Here is a 12,608-nt window from a genome sequence, read left to right as displayed (position 1 = left end):
TTGACATTGAGGCAGGCTCGATCTCGGACATCCCTCAGGGAGGTGCTCTCTCCGACACCGACGAGGAGCGCTCATAAGAATCAGAAGAGGATCCCAGGTACTTTACTTCCGATGAGCCCTACAGGATTTCTTCTGACACCTCCCCACAACCTGAGAGGAGATTGTCTCTACCTGAGAGCCTCTCTTTCACCTCTTTTGTGCGGGAAATGGCTGAGGCTATTCCATTCCCTGTAGAAGTGGAGGATGAGCCCAGGGCCAAGATGCTTGAGGTCCTGGACTACACCTCCCCTCCTTAGGAGGTAGTGACTGCTCCTCTCCATGAGGTACTCAAGGAAGTCCTCGTCAGGAACTGGGCATCCCGTCTGTCCCTGTGGTCCCCAAGAATGTTGATACCCAGAATCAGATCCACGGGAAACCTGATTTGGTGAGGTCTCAGTTACCTCACGACTCCATGTTGGTAGATGTCGCTCTCAAAAAAGCCAGGAGTTCTTGGGACTATGCCTCAGCTCCCCCAGGCAGAGAAGCTAGAACCCTGGACTCTTTTGGGAGAAAGATGTATCAGGCCTCTATGCTTATCGCCTGTATCCAGTCATACCAACCCTTCACAATCTTATACTTGCGGAACTCAGTGCGGCAGCTGTCAGACTTGGTCGATGCACTCCCTCTGAAGCAGGCCGAGCCGTTTTGCCAGCTGGTAAAGCAGCAGAAAGTGTGTTGCAAGTTCTTATCCAGGGGCACTTACAATACTTTTGATGTGACATCCAGGATCTCTGCCCAAGGTATAGCAATGCAAAGACTCTCATTGCAGTGTGTTTCTGACCTGGAACATTCTGTTCAGCAGAAGTTGGTGGATGCCCCTTGCCTGGGGGGATAAACTTTTTGGAGAGAAGGTCGAAGAGGTCTCTGACCAAATCAAGAAGCACACCGATGCTATGTCTTCTGTCTCCCGCTGGGCGTCTTCTGCAACTGCTTGCTGTTCCAGAAGATATTTTGGTAAGTCACAGAGTGCGCCCTATTTCTTCTCTAGGCATAGGTACACTCCTGCGGCTCACCAGCCTGCTCAGGCTCATCCCCAGTGCACTCGTTCTCATCAGTGGTGTGCACCGAAGGCATCTGCTGCTCCCCAGCAAAAGCAAGGGACGAGCTTTTGACTGGCTTCAGCAGAGCATAGCCACAGTCCAAAGTACTTGCCGGTTGAGGAGAGGTTAATGTTTTTTCACCAAAGGAGGCCTCTCATAACCTCCGACCAGTGGGTTCTTCACCAGGTCCGGCTAGAATACACCCTTCTTCCCATGATTCAGGAAAACGATTGGCTATGCTATCTGAAGGATGCATATACACATATCCTGATACTTCCAGCCCATCGTAAGTATCTTTAGTTTTGGCTGGGAACACATCACTTTCAGTACCGCATGTTGCCTTTTGGCCTCTCGTCAGCTCCTAGGGTCTTTACCAAGTGTGTAGCGGTAGTCACAGCGTTGCTGTGCATACTTATCTAGATGATTGTCTTATCTAGATGATTGACTGGTGAAGAGCACCTCTGAGGACTGTGCTCAGGAGTCCATGCAGATAACTATTCGGGTGCGAGGACTACTAGGGTTTGTTATCAACAAACCCAAGTCCCATCTCCATCCAGTTCAACAATTAGAGTTCATAGGGGCCCTGCTCGACACGGACTGTCTGAGCCTACCTCCCGGAGGTGCGTACGGACAAACTTCTTTCCCTAGCATCCAAGGTTTAGACATTGCAGCAGGTCACAGCTTGGCAAATGTTGAGATTGTTAGTCCACATGGCTTCCACAGTTTACATTACCCATGGCACGCCTGCACATGAGATCTGCTCAATGGACCCAAACTTCTCAGTGGCATCAAGCCATGGGGGATCTAAAGGATGTCATCCAAATGTCCCCGGAGCTTGTATGTTCTCTTCAGTGGTGGACAATTCGGCCCAATTTGACCTTGGGACTTCCATTCCAAATTCCTTGGCCGCAAGAAATGCTGATGATGGATGTTTCTCTCCTGAGATGGAGAGCTCATGTACATGGGCTTCAATGTTAAGGAGCTAGTTCCCTCCAGGAAACGAGTCTTCAGATCAGTCTCCTGGAACTAAGAGTGATCTGGAATGCTGTATAGGCTGTCAGAGATCCACTGTCCATCAAATTATTCTAATCCAAACAATCAGGTTGTGATGTATTACACCAACAAACAGGGGGGCATCGGACCTTTCCGTGTGTGTCAGGAAGCTGTCCAGATGTGGCATTGGGCTTGCCAACACGGCATGCTTCCCCAATCCACTTATATCTGGCAGGCGTAAGCAACAACTCGCCGACAGGCTGAGCAGGATAATGCAATCTCATGAGTGGTTTCTAAATATGGGCATAGCTTGCAAGATCTTCGAGCGTGGGGCACTCCCTCGGTGGATCTTTTTGCCATTCAGATCAACCACAAGGTCCCTCAGTTCTGTTCCAGGCTTCAGGGCCACAACAGACTAGCGTCAGATGCCTTCCTTCTACATTGGAGGACAGGCCTTCTGTATGTGTATCTTCTGATACCTCTGGTGGGAAAGACTTTGTTGAAATTCGAGCGAGACTGCAGAACCATGATTCTGATGCAGCCTAGTGGCCTCAACAGATATGGTTCCCTCTTCTTCTGGAATTGTCCTCCGAAGAACCATGGAGATAGGAATGTTTTCCTACTGTCATCACACAGAACGAGGGGTCGCTTCCTTTTCCCAAACTCCAGTCTCTGGCTCTCATGGCTTGGATGTTGAGAGCCTAGAATTTGCTTCCTTGGGTCTTTCGGAGAGTGTCTCCTGGGCCTTGTTGACTTCCAGGAAAGATTCCACTAAGAAGTGTTATTCTTTTAAATGGAGGAGGTTTGCCGTCTGGTGTGACAGCAAGGCCATAGATACCCTGGAGTGGAGGAGTAGCCTAGAGGTTAGTGCAGTGGACTTTGATCCTGGGGAACTGAGTTCGATTCCCACTGCAGCTCCTTGTGACTCTGGGCAAGTCCCTTAACACTCCATTGCCCCTGGTACAAAGTAAGTAACTGAATATATGCAAAATATATATCGTATCGGACACTATTTAACCTTCCCTCTTTCTAATCCCCCTTATGCCTCAAAGAAATGGACCCTTTATACGAACACAGTATCACCTTGTATTTTTTGTTCCCCTACCGTTCTTGGCGAATGCCTACGGTACTATGTAAGCCACATTGAGCCTGCAAATAGGTGGGAAAATGTGGGATACAAATGTAACATAAATAAATAAACCGCTTTGAATGTAGTTGCAAAAAACCTCAGGCGGTATTTCAAGTCCCATTTTCCTTTCCCTTTCCTGTCCTACACAGACCCTGCTTGAATACCTTCTGCAGTTATCAGAGTCTGGTCTCAAGACCAACTCTGCAAGGGTTCACCTTAGTGCAATTAGTGCTTACGAGCATGTAGTAGGTAAGCCTATATCTGGACAGCCTTTAGTTCGCGTCATGAGAGGTTTGCTTTTGTTAAAGGCCCCTGTCAGAGCCACCAGTGTCATTGCATCTTAACGTCATTCTCACACAGCTGATGAAATCTTCTTTTGAGCTATTGAATTCCTGCCATCTGAAGTACTTGACCTGGAAAGTCTTTTTCTTGGTGGCTGTTACTTCAGCTTGTAAGGTCAGTGAGCTTCAGGCCTTAGTAGTAGATGCACCTTATACTAAGTTTCATCACAACAGAGTAGTCCTCTGCACACTTCCTAAGTTCCTGCCGAAGGTGGTGTCGAAGTTCTATCTGAACCAGTCGATTGTCTTGCCAACATTCTTTCTCCGTTCTTTCTCCGACCTCATGCCTATCTTGTTGAAAGCAGCTTGCACATCTTGGACTGCAAGAGAGTGTTGACCTTTTATATGGAGCAGTTGAAGCCCTTCAAACAGTCCACCCAGCTTTTAGTTTCTTTTGATCCCAACAGGATGGGGGTCGCCATCGGGAAACGCACCATTTCCATTTGGCTAGCAGATTGCATTTCCTTTGCTTATGCCCGAGCTGGGCTGACTTTGGAGGGTCATGTCATGGCTCATAATGTCAGAGTCATGGCTGCGTCAGTATCCCACTTGAAGTCAGCCTCCATTGAAGAGATTTGCAAGGCTGCTGCATGGTCTTCAGTCCACGTATTCACATGTCAGTACTGCCTTAATCAGCATGCCCGACGTGACAGCCGGTTCGGGCAAACAGTGTTGCAAAATCTTTTGGGGGGTCTAGAATCCAACTCCACCCTCCTAGGTCCATTTTATTCTGTTCCAGGCTGCACTCTCATCTAGTTTGTATATAGGTTAATCTGCGTTAAGTCCTCGCCGTTGCGAGGCCCAGTTGACCAATGTTTGTTGTTTTGGCTCAGCCTGGATGCTTGTGATTCCCCACTTGTGAGAATATTAGCCTGTTTGTCCTCGGAGAAAGCAAAGATACTTACCTGTAGCAGGTATTCTCTGAGGATGGCAGGCTTCATATTGTCACAATCCCGCCCACTTCCCCTTGGAGTTGTCTCTTTTTTATATTTTATTTGGTTTTTGCTTTTGTATTAAAGTGAAAAGTGTGGTCGCGCTGGATGTAGGAAGGCAATCGCACATGCACACTGGAGCACTGCTTGCGCTGCAAAAAGCTCTCATTTTTTCTGTGGCATATTGCTGAACCGGGCGACGCAGGATGGCGTCTACCCACTTGTGAGAATATGAAGCCTGCTGTCCTCGGAGAATACCTGCTACAGGTAAGTATCTTTGCTATATCATGCAATTTAACTGGCTATCTGCTAATATTCAGTGCATCGCTGGCTAAGTTTGGCAGCCAAATTAGGCCTCCAAAGTAGCAGGCCTATGTTTGCCCGTCTTCAACCTAACCGGCCAGCGCTGAACATTGACTCAGGTGGTTAAGTATAAACTGGTTTTTCAATGACAGTCACTGGAAAAAGCCCGGGATTGAATATCTGGGCTCGGCACCAGCCATAGGAGGCAGCCCAGCTACCTCCCATGGTCTGAATATCGGCCTTTCTGTGTTAACTGTTGGGTGTGTCCAGCATTGCCACTGCAGTTTCTACACAGATATGTTCCATAACATGTTTTATATTCAAGTGCAGCGAGTATGGGTGCAGCTAACGCCACCCACTGACGTGGTATTAGGTGGGCGCTTGTTAACTGAACTTTTAACAGCCCACTCTACCTACCACATGCTGACTGCAATGTACTATCCACACCCAATTTCTGTCCATACCCTTCTTTATCCCAGTCTAAACAGTTAGCATAAGATTTTTACCACACAGGCTGCTTGATGGATGTTAGCAGGGGCTAGCAACTTGTGACTAGCATGAACTAAAATCCACCCTAACTGCTTTCTGCACCTTACTAAACACGTCCCTATGACAGGTACTGGCTGATATTCAGCCCACAGTGGTCTGTGGTTTTGTAAAACAAGTGGCGTAGCCAGTCCTGAGATTTTGGGTGAGCACTGTGTATATAGTAGTGTTTCTTGTGATACTACAAAATAATGCCATAGAATTCACTTGATAATGGATTTCTGAGTAGTCTGCCCAACAGCTGCCCTGCATCAACATAACTACACACATATCTAATGTAGAAATTGATATTTTTAAATATGAATACATTATCCCATATCTTAAAATTGACCATACATAAGTCTACTACAATGGCAAACATTTCAACATTCATGGCAGGATCCTGCAATATAATTACATCGGAAAAATGTTTTCAAATTCTGGTAGTACCTCAATAATAGCAATGCAAAATCCCTTCACTGCCAAGTACTTTGTGAAGTAAGACTAAAGCCTGCAAAGAAGCTCCTTAACACCAATTCTGAACATGAATACCAACAACAGTATACTTTTATAAAGGAAGAGGTGAATATACATAGCAGCAATACACATTCCATTGGAAAATTCAGACAAGTCAGACTCATACCAACGAGATCAACCAAAGCCTCCAAATCATGCACTCCTGGGCGGATGCATTCCAGCTAAAACTCAACGCAGAAAAAACACAATGTCTTGTACTCACCTCACAACACAACACAACACAAACAAATACTCCACCATATCCACACCATACTGCTTCTTCCCGTCTCACAAAATCTGAAAATTCTTGGAGTTACCATTGACCGAAAGCTCACACTCGATACCCACGTGAAGAATACAACAAAAAAGATGTTTCATTCCATGTGGAAACTCAAAAGAGTAAAACCTTTCTTCCTGAGATACATCTTCCGTACCTACTACTACTACTACTACTATTTAGCATTTCTATAGCGCTACAAGGCATACGCAGCGCTGCACAAACATAGAAGAAAGACAGTCCCTGCTCAAAGAGCTTACAATCTAATAGACAAAAAATAAATAAAGTAAGCAAATCAAATCGATTAATGAGAACGGGAAGGAAGAGAGGAGGGTAGGTGGAGGCGAGTGGTTACAAGTGGTTACGAGTCAAAAGCAATGTTAAAGAGGTGGGCTTTCAGTCTAGATTTAAAGGTGGCCAAGGATGGGGCAAGACGTAGGGGCTCAGGAAGTTTATTCCAGGAGTAGGGTGCAGCGAGACAGAAGGCGCGAAGTCTGGAGTTGGCAGTAGTGGAGAAGGGAACAGATAAGAAGGATTTATCCATGGAGCGGAGTGCACGGGAAGGGGTGTAGGGAAGGACGAGTGTGGAGAGATACTGGGGAGCAGCAGAGTGAATACATTTATAGGTTAGTAGAAGAAGTTTGAACAGGATGCGAAAACGGATAGGGAGCCAGTGAAGGGTCTTGAGGAGAGGGGTAGTATGAGTAAAGCGACCCTGGCGGAAGATGAGACGGGCAGCAGAGTTTTGAACCGACTGGAGAGGGGAGAGGTGACTAAGTGGGAGGCCAGCAAGAAGCAGATTGCAGTAGTCTAAACGAGAGGTGACAAGGGTGTGGATGAGGGTTTTGGTAGAGTGCTCGGAAAGAAAGGGGCGGATTTTGGTACAATCAATGGTAATAAGTCATCTGGACTACTGCAACGCACTATACGCAGGCTGCAAAGAACAGTCTATCAAAAAACTCCAAACAGCCCAGAATACCGCCGCCAGACTCGTATTTGGAAAAACCAAATATGAAAGTGCAAGACCCCTAAGAGAGAAACTTCACTGGCTCCCACTTAAGGAACGCATTGTTTTCAAGATCTGCACAAAATCATTCACGCAGACGCCCAATCTACATGCTAAATCTCGTGGACCTACCTCCCAGAAATGCCATAAGATCATCCCCCAAATTTCTCAACCTGCACTTCCCCAGCTGTAAAGGACTAAAATACAAGCTGATACACTCCACCACCTTCTCTTACATGAGCACGCAGTTGTGGAATGCATTACCTACAGCCCTGAAAACTACTGACGAATTAATGAATTTTTGCAAATCCTTGAAGACACATCTCTTCAACAAGGCCTACAAAGAGAACCCATAGCCTTACAAAACTACCCCACGAATCCACCCAGCTATGATAGTCCACATTCTATACTATCCTCCCTAACACCTCCTTCTCTCTTCCCTTACTTAATCTTTGTATACTACCAATTGTATTTGATATCCTGTAATGACTGTCATAACAAAACTCTGTACATTACCAATTGTATCTGATTTCCTGTAATGACTATGTCATAACAAAACTCTGTAAGCCACATTGAGCCTGCAAATAGGTGGGGTAATGTGGAATACAAATGCAATAAAATAAATAAATACAACACAAACCATATGCCAGCAGAATCTCTCATATCGGTCACATGCAGAACACATACCAACCCTTATCAATTACAGAATAGAGGACCAAAAATTAAAAATTATCCTGTAGCCCGTCATCAGCCCTTCCCTATTCCCCAATCCATCCCCATAGCCGGCATCACTCCCATCCATCCTCATTGCCCAGCATCAGCCCTATCCTTCCTTTTCCTACCATTTATCCGTACAGCTTGGCATCAGCTCTACCCAAACTCTCCCATCTCTCCCTGTAGCCTAGCGTCAGCCCTGCTCTACCCTCTACCTATCCCCCCCCCCCCCCCCCCCATAGTCTGGCATCTACCCTGCTCTTCCCCCTGCTCTTCCCAATCTCCCTCTCTCTCCACCATGAAGCAAACCAGCATTAAATATAAAACATTTTATTTTTTAATGTCTTGTTGCTGCAGAGATCACCCCCACCCAACAACCAACATAAAACATACAACCTTTTTTAAATTATTATTTTAATCTTGGTACTGAGCCCATCCCTGCCCAGAAACCCACCAACAAACTTCCTCCCCCCCTCCCCTGGCAGTGAAGACAAAGGGGGAGGGGCTGGAGAACCGAGGGAAAAGGAGGCCGCACCCCAGGAGATCAGGCATCTAATGGGATAAGGACGGTGGGCCCAGTTGGGGGCACAAATCAAGGACACAGCTGACCAGGGCAAGGACCATTACTGCCAAGCTACTCAGGGTGGCTAATGCCGGGGCTCTCGCTCTTACCTCCTGAGATGGAATAAACTGGAGCGGCGACACACTCACACCACTTTCCCCTCGCCACGTTTCTCTCTCTTTCCCCTTTCATCCAAGCGCCATTCAACACAATATCCTTCCCGTTGCACCTTGCTGGGTTCGCACAAATAAACAAACAAGGCAGAGGCACAGGACCATTGGCTCTCTGCCTGCCGCTACTGTTTCCTGTGCCGGTCCTGCTTCTTTTGAAGTAAACTTCCGTGCCGGCAAAGGAAGCAATAGCGGCAGGCAGAGAGCCATGGTCCTATGCCTCTGCCTTGTTTGTTTATTAGTGCGGACCCAGCGAGGTGCAACGGGAGGGATCTTGTGCTGGATGGCGGGTGGATGAAAAGGGCCAAAAAAGACTGGGTGGGCCTGAGCCAAGATTGGGTGGGCCTGGGCCCACACAGGCCCATCCGTAGCTATGCCCCTGTGTAAAACACTGCCATTGGCAGAAATAGCCTTGATTATTTAATGCTGGGCCATGTTTGGGCACAGGCATTGCATATTTGGGCCTAAATAAAGTTCAGGAAGCCATCGGGGCTTTTGTGGGTCCTGGCTGAATATCAGCTGGAACCTGCATAAGGTGCTGTCTGCTCCAAACAATCTCCTCCCTCTCTCACCCTGTACATACTCTAAGGCGTCCCGAGACTAGTACTATGAAACTTCCACTAGTCATGGCAGCCATTTTACAGTAGCTGCTGAGACTGGGAGGAGCGAGAAGGCATCACTCCTGCCCAAACGACCCCCACTGGACCACCAGGAGGCATATTTTCAAAGCACTTAGCCTTCCAAAGTTCCATAGGTTTCTATGGAACTTTGGAAGGCTAAGTTCTTTGAAAATATGCCTCCAGGTATTCACGGGTAGGCCCGGGGGGGGGGGGGGGGGACCTCGAGCCACCTTAGAACATGTGCAGGATGGGAAGGAGTGGGGATTGGGGTCATGAGGGTATTCAGGAGTGCTAGTGCCAGAAACCGTAAGCTAACTGGGCACCGGCCAATATTCAGACCAGAGCCTGGCTAGCTTTGTGGCTAAAGTTAGGACGATCTTTTTGCTGTCTTAACTTTACTCGTTTAACAAACTGATTAGTGATCTGAATATGATCGCTAACCAGTCAGATCCCAACTTTTTTCATACTCTGCCTACTGATCTCCCCGACACTAACCGGACAGTGTAGGAGTGGTCTGTGGTGATATTCCTCAACACTATCCAGTTAAGTGTCGCTGAATATTGGTATTCAGGTGATCAGGAGCGATTTAACTAGACAGGAAAGTTGAGAGAAGAGGAGATGCTGGATTGTGAGGGAGGGGCGAGGAGAGAGGGAGAGAGTGGAGAGATAGAGATACTGGATTGTGCGTGGTTGAGGGGGCCGCCAATATAAAAGTTTTTAGGGCACCACAGTCCCTTGACCCAGCCCTGATTGCTAGTTTTTCATAGAGGACTGTAGAATATTCTTCTTATGTATTCTATTTGTCAATAATGTCATGGTCTACCAGTTTTAACACAAATAACTAGGAAAAGTTTTTCTCTAGTTTATTTTTGTTCATTTAGAAGAGATTGTTCTAGTAATCTGGTGCCCTAATATAATGTACACTTTTATGCTCTTTTGAATGTGCTCAAACAATTCATATCCCAGGGTATGATAACTTATATATGTCTCTATGTTTTATGAAATTGCAGCCAGATGAGTCTCTACATGTTGAGGATGTGCCCCATGCTGTCAAATAGTGTGACCCAAAACAATTTAACTTCTGTTCTCTTGCCAGAAAACTTGAGTAACTCATAATTGAGATCTGTGGTGGGGAGTGGAAGCTTCCTTTGTGCTGCATGGTGGCTGTTACAGCTGTTAATAGGTTGTTTCTCTTCTTGTGTATATAGAGTGTCTCAGATGTATCTAGCAGTGGATGATCGTCTCACTTCTCTGAAAACCGACACCTTCAATAAAACTCGGGAGGAGAAGATGGAGGACCTCTTTGCACAAAAAGAGGTAATGGTTATTGTGCCCCATCCTGTTGTTTGATAGGATCTTCTATAACTCTCTTAGTTATAGAAGGATTTCTGTTGGCATTCAGGGAGCAGGCATCAAATCCCATCTTTCTGTTTTGAGGAGAGTTCTCATGTGTTTGGATATTAAAATAACATTATGATTCTAGTTTATAAAGATAAAGTATTTTGAAAGTTATTTTTTGAAGGTGTTTGGAAGTTTTCAGAAACCTTGTGTAATTACATTAGGATGTCCAAACCAATATAACCAGGCAGGGGAGGCTCCTGCCCAGTGAAATCACACTGAGCAGGTAAGGAGAGAATATTCAGCATTACTTAACTGGGTAGTTCAGATGAATATTCGCTCTGACTGCTATGGTGCTGCTGGGACGGTCAGGGCAGAGGCGGGAGTTATGCAAGCATCTACGACAATCAGTGCCAGTGCCCGCATAGCCAGCTGGGTAAGTAGGACCACTTAAATAGGAGTGTTATCATTGCCCAGCTAACTATACAGGTACGGCACTGAATGTCAGTCATACCACATAACTTCTCGGTAACACTGCTGATGTGGATATTGAGTGCTGGTGCCTGAACATGCTCCGACATTTATTTATTCATTCTTTTTCTTTCTTTCTTGTATCCCACAATCAAAACAAAGTTTCGGTTCAATGTGGCTTACAGTTATTATAATTATTGGTTAGGAGAAGTTATAGTATTGTTTTACAATTACAGGCAATATGGAACATTTGTAGCATGTATGATCAACCATAACATTCCTTAAGAAGATAGATTTTTAATTCTTTTCTGAACTGAAGGTAGTTGGTAATACGTCTTATGACCTTGGGAATTGAATTCCACCATCTGGAACCCAGATATAACTGAATTCAGCCATTTAAATGGATTTGTATATCATGTTTCTGCAGTTGAGTAGTTGGAGTAGTAGGTAGCCTCTGGTTCCTGGACTTGCATTTCGTGGTGATGGTTCTATCAGGTCTAACATATAATCAGGAGACATACCAAACAATATTTTGAAAATGAGACTGCCGGTTTAAAAAAATATTCTAACCTTAATTGCAAGCCAGTGTAACATTGCAGTGGGGTTTGTAAGCTGTAGGGCTATTTTCCTGCTGTCTCACCTGTGCTGGTCTGAGGCCTATCCAAGCCTGAACCATCTTTTACCAACTAATATGGATTCTACAGCCTGTGCCCTGAATACATCTGAAGCCATCAGAAACCAGATTTCTTCAAAGGAAAATTACTGCTTGGCATACCCATGATACTTCATCCAAGGACACGTTGTTTACTGCAAACTAGCCTCCAGATCTCCTGGGAAGAGCGGAGGTGCTTACCTCACAGAAGACAAATGTCTCTGGGAATATATGTGAATCAAGAGGGAGGTTGCTAACATCAGCCTCGTTACTGATAAGAATTTCATTGCTGCTGTCACAAGGCCTTGCATTGCCCACCATGAATTCGGCTGAACTGAAGTACACCGTTTGTGATTGGTCTATACAGATCACCTGACCCAGAAAGATGCCAATGTTGGACTGAAGAGGAAGAAAGAAGAACAGAAGACTTTTTGGCTATCACACTTATTTTCGAAAGAAAAGGACGCCCATCTTTCGACACAAATTGGGAGATGGGCATCCTTCTTGCAAGGTTGTCCAAATCTGCATAATCGAAAACCAATTTTTTGACACCCTCGACTGCTTTCCATTGTGGGGACGAACAAAGTTCATGGGGGCGAGTCGACAGGGTAGCGAAGTCGGGACTGGGGCGTGATTAGGAGATGGTCGTCCTCGGCCGATAATAGAAAAAAGAAGGGCGTCCCTGACGAGCACTTGACTGACTTTACTTGGTCCATCTTTTTTCACGACCAAGCCTCAAAAAGGTGCCCCAACTGACCAGATGACCATCGGAGGGAATCGATGATGACCTCCCCTTATTCCACCAGTGGTCACTAACCCCCTCCCACTATAAAAAAACAAGTTTTAAAATACTTTTTTGCCAGCCTCTATGCCAGCCTCAAATGCCATACTCAGGTCCATCGCAGCAGTATACAGGTCCCTGGAGCAGTTGTAGTGGGTGCAGTGTACTTCAGGCAGGCGGACCTGGGGGGGGGGGGTTG

General features: G+C 46.1%; 1 protein-coding gene across 1 annotated transcript in view; it reads left to right on the top strand.

Annotated features, from left to right (window-relative positions):
* The window catches only part of PIKFYVE (phosphoinositide kinase, FYVE-type zinc finger containing), a 750,252-nt gene that overhangs the window by 444,908 nt on the left and 292,736 nt on the right, over window positions 1-12,608 (top strand). Inside the window, 1 exon segment of the mRNA XM_030210724.1 lies at window positions 10,376-10,484. Within this exon segment, the coding sequence (XP_030066584.1) occupies window positions 10,376-10,484 (109 nt within the window).

The sequence above is a fragment of the Microcaecilia unicolor genome, chromosome 7 (assembly GCF_901765095.1).
Source record: "Microcaecilia unicolor chromosome 7, aMicUni1.1, whole genome shotgun sequence".
Lineage (NCBI taxonomy): Eukaryota > Metazoa > Chordata > Amphibia > Gymnophiona > Siphonopidae > Microcaecilia > Microcaecilia unicolor.
The sequence above is the reverse complement of the archived record's forward strand: the minus strand, read 5'-3'. Positions and strand labels throughout refer to the sequence as shown.